The sequence below is a fragment of the Arachis duranensis genome, chromosome 3 (assembly GCF_000817695.3).
Source record: "Arachis duranensis cultivar V14167 chromosome 3, aradu.V14167.gnm2.J7QH, whole genome shotgun sequence".
In the NCBI taxonomy this organism is placed as follows: Eukaryota; Viridiplantae; Streptophyta; class Magnoliopsida; order Fabales; family Fabaceae; genus Arachis; species Arachis duranensis.
The window spans coordinates 118588637-118592869 of record NC_029774.3 but is presented as its reverse complement, the minus strand read 5'-3'; the positions used below and the strand labels follow the sequence as shown (position 1 = coordinate 118592869).

General features: G+C 38.8%; 1 protein-coding gene across 1 annotated transcript; it reads left to right on the top strand.

The window, feature by feature from the left end:
• The first annotated feature begins 2948 nt into the window (after window positions 1-2948).
• Window positions 2949-3892, top strand: LOC107480560 (uncharacterized). Its single transcript, XM_016100715.1, has 2 exons — window positions 2949-3737; window positions 3836-3892. The coding sequence occupies exons 1-2, from the start codon at window positions 2949-2951 to the stop codon at window positions 3890-3892; spliced, it is 846 nt and encodes a 281-aa protein (XP_015956201.1).
• The last annotated feature ends 341 nt before the right edge of the window (window positions 3893-4233 follow it).

Here is a 4233-nt window from a genome sequence, read left to right as displayed (position 1 = left end):
TGATATTGATAATGATATATAAAATAGATAGAGTGGTTGGCGGAATAAGAGAAATAGAGAAAGGAAGAGGAAAGAGGGAAGAGGAGAAATTTGTTAATTTTGGAAGGAAAGATTTGATTTCAATTGCAATGAGGGAGTAAGATGTGGCATATTTTGGTTGTAAAATTAGTAAGGAGGAGGGAATAATTCTTTAATTTTGGAGGAAAAGATTTAATTTCAACTACAATGAGAGTGACATGTGGCATATTTTGGTTGTAAAATTAGTAAAAAAAAAGAAAATTTCTTAATTTTAGAGAGAAAGATTTAATTTCAATTGCAATAAAAAAATAATATGTGACACATTTTAATTATAAAATTAGAGATATATAATAGACTAATTCAATTTAAATTACTCTAATTTTAAAAGATATTTTAATTTTTAAAATTAACTCTAAAAGGTTGTCATTATAATTCAGGTCTTTCAATTTTTTTTCATGTTTTTGGTTAATTGTATAATAGTCCAAGAAAAAATAAAATATACCAAATAAAAAAAACTCTTAGCCCAAATTTTTTTTCTCCTTATAGTATGAAATACTAACAAAAAAGGCCATTCAACTTAACATAGGTCCACTAGTTATAGCCCAAAAAAAACTCTCCTCTTCTTTCCCATTTATAGAGCGTTAAAACTCCAAATATATACTTTTACATTGTCTTTTGTTTTTGGAGTATTGAAACTCCATTGAAACAGGAAGTACCAAATCGGGCCCCTGGATTCCGATGTTTTCCTTTTCAAAGAGAACATGAGATGATGAGAGAGTAGAGTTTCTTTTTTACTTTTTACTTTGGTCAAGGTGAGTGTAGAGTTTGTATCTCCACGCCTACAACTATAAATAAGATTGCGGAGATTGGAGAACGTGGCCAAAGAGAACATGGATTAATCCGTTGCGAATCGAATGAGTTGCTCTATGCAGAATTCAAACCCTGAAATTTGTTAAAGTGGATTAACTAATCATTAGACTAAGTCATGTTGGTTTCAACTTTTAAGGGATTATGACTAAAACCCCAAAGCGGTCCCTGAGATTGGGCGAGTTACCCATAGTTGTCCCTGACTTTCAAAATTACCTAAAATTGTCCCTCACATTAAGCTCCGGGACCCATAGTTGCCCTACAACCCTTTCCGGTGCACAGTCAGCAAACGGAGGGATGAGCTGGCACCTCCCTTGCCATGCTGGAGCCAACTGAAATGACGTAGTATGGATTTGGCGCCCAATGAAGAAGTAAACGACGTCGTTCATACAGAAGGAGCCCTTGAAAACGGTTTGACTTCAGCATATTTGTTTGAACACTATCACACCTCGTCTCCTTTCCTTCACGCTCAGTCTTCATCTTCTCATTCTCTCATCAATGGCAGCGACTTAGGTTCGTCTTTCCCGTCTACTCCACTGCCATAGGTCATTTGAAGAGTTTGGTGTTCCTTTGGAGGCAAGTGGTTTCTCTGTCTTCTTCGTCGTTGAAGGTATGTGTTGGTTGAAATAATTTTCGAATTTATTTCATCAATCGATAAATGATCAAGGTGTATGATTGTGTTGTTACTGTGTTGGGTTGTCCTATGGTTTTATGGTTGCATTACCTTAAAGGATTGTATTGAAGAATTTTTGTTAGGGCAAAGGGTTTGGTATGTGTATGCTCTGTTTTTTGGCAATGAAACAGAGATTTTTTTAATATTGGGTTAATGCATGGTGGTGATTCAATGGTATTGATTTGTTGGTGCAGATGGATGTGTTATTGGATATCATGTTTCATCATGGAGGAAATTTTGAGAAAGATGATGAAGGAAGTTTGAGGTATACCCCTGATAACGTAACTTGCCTAGGTGATCTGGATGAGGATACCTTGGACGTTTTCTTCATAAGGAATTATTACAAGGAGTTAGGCTATCACAAGATCCTTCAGTGTTGGTGGCTAGTCCCCGGGAGGAAGTTAGAAACTGGATTAAGGAATCTAAATAGTGACGACGAGCTTAGGGAGATGTGTTTTCTTGCTCAGAAGAATAATGGTCTGGTGGATGTGTATTTCGAACATGGGGTGTCATCTCCAGATTATTTAGAAGATCAGCAAGAAAAGGCGGGCATGGACAATACAGGAGTGGTTCTTGCAGAAGAAGAAGGTGCTGTGCCTAATGACAAAAAGAGGAACCTCAGCACTGAATCCCCCCAAAACAAGCCAATACCTGTCAACACAGTTGAAATTCCTAACCCTCCGATTCATCCAACTCCTCCTATTAATCCAACACCTCCAACTATGCCAGAATCTCTCACAAATCCAAACTCTCCAAGTCAGGAGATACCTGTTGCCAATCCGAATGATCAATCTCAGGCAAAGCCTCCTACTAATCAAAAGCCAAAACCTTCCATTAATCCACAGCTGAAGCCTCGCACTAATCAAAAGGCAAAACCCCCCAATAATCCACAACCGAAGCCTCCCACTAATCAAAAGCCAAAACCTCCCACTAATCCACAGCCGAAGCCTCCTACTAATCAAAATCCAAAACCTCCTACTAATTCAAGGCCTTGTACGAGGAGTGTTGCTAAGGGTAAGGCAGTGTTGCAAGCACGACAAGAAGGAGGTGATGCACTATCCTCTGATTCATATGATAATGACGAAGATAGTTTGTATAAGCCAAGGGCCGAAGAAAGTTCTTCTGATGATGATGGTTATTATAATAATGATGTTTGTAAGGCTAAGACTGTTAAAAAAAATATCAGATTTAAACATGCTCCTGCTGCTGCGTTTGCTAAGCATAAAGACCAAGTTACTATTGAGGATGATGCATATGTTGAGGAGGTCTCAGATGGGGATGTGGACCTATGCTTTGTAGGAGGAACGGGGGATGATGCATATAATGCATATGATCCAGGGGCTGACTCAGAGAAGGTATAAGGTTTGGAGAACTGCAACTGAAAGTTGGCATGAAATTCAACACAAAATGGGACTTTAAGGAGGCTGTTAGGGAGTTCACAATCCAAGAGGGCAGAAGGATTAGGTTCAGGAAGAATGACAATGTGAGGATGAGGGCTACATGTCAGGTGAAAGGATGTCCATGGGTGGTGTATGCATCCAGGGATCATGAATATACGTGTTGGCAAATAAAGACATTTGTTAATGATCATACATGCCCAAGGGAAGACAAGAACATGGCAGCTAACAGAAATTGGGTGGCCAGTAAACTAGTGAAGAAGGTTAGGAAGTACCTAAATTTCAAGCATTGTGATGCTGCCACTTACTTCAAGTCAAGGTTTGACTTGACCTTGAACAAGAACTTAATTTCAAGGGCCCTCTTTGATGCAAGAAATGCTGTGTTCGGGGATGAAAAGGAACAATACAAAATGCTGAGGGATTATGGTCTTACACTTCTCAAGACTAATCCTGGATCAACATTTGAAATTTGTTGCACTCCCCAACCAGAATCTGATCCAGTATTTGATAAAATATATGTGTGCTTGAATGGATACAAGAATGGTTTCAAAGCTGGATGCCGACCGTTGATTGGATTGGACGGTGCTTTCTTGAAAACTCAATTTGGTGGCCAAATTCTTTCGGCAGTGGGTCAGGATGCCAATCACCATATCTACATCATAGCGTGGGCAATTGTTGGCGTAGAAAACAAGGAGAATTGGAAGTGGTTTCTTGAGTTGCTACACCAGGACCTTGGAGACTATAGGCAACATGGATGGTGCTTTATCTTTGACATGCAGAAGGTATTTTCTAATTCATTAGTATTTTAGAAAAAGGTTCATTGTTATTAATGAGTAGAGATGAAAATTGTAGTTGAAGTTCTATGTTGTTTATTCAGTAGGGAATTGTATGCATTCTTATTGGTGTTTGTGCTGAAATCGTGGACTGTTATGTGTAATTTGTCAAAAGTCAGGGACTGTTATGTGTAATTTATCAAAAGTCAGGGACTTTTATAGTGAGTGTGAATTATAGTCAGGGTCTATTATGGTGAGTGTGAATTATAATTATAGTGAGTGTGAATTATAGTCAGGGACAGATAAGGCAGCTGATTTGGTACTCAGGGTTTATTGCCAGCAATGGAAGAGGTGATGCCACGGGTTCATCACCGCTTTTGTGTTTGGCACTTATGGCAGAATTTTAACAAGCAGTGGAAGGATTTACAACTAAGATCCTTGCTGTGGGAGTGAGCACGAGCCACCACGTATCAAGAGTTCAGAGACAACATGGACAAGATCAAGC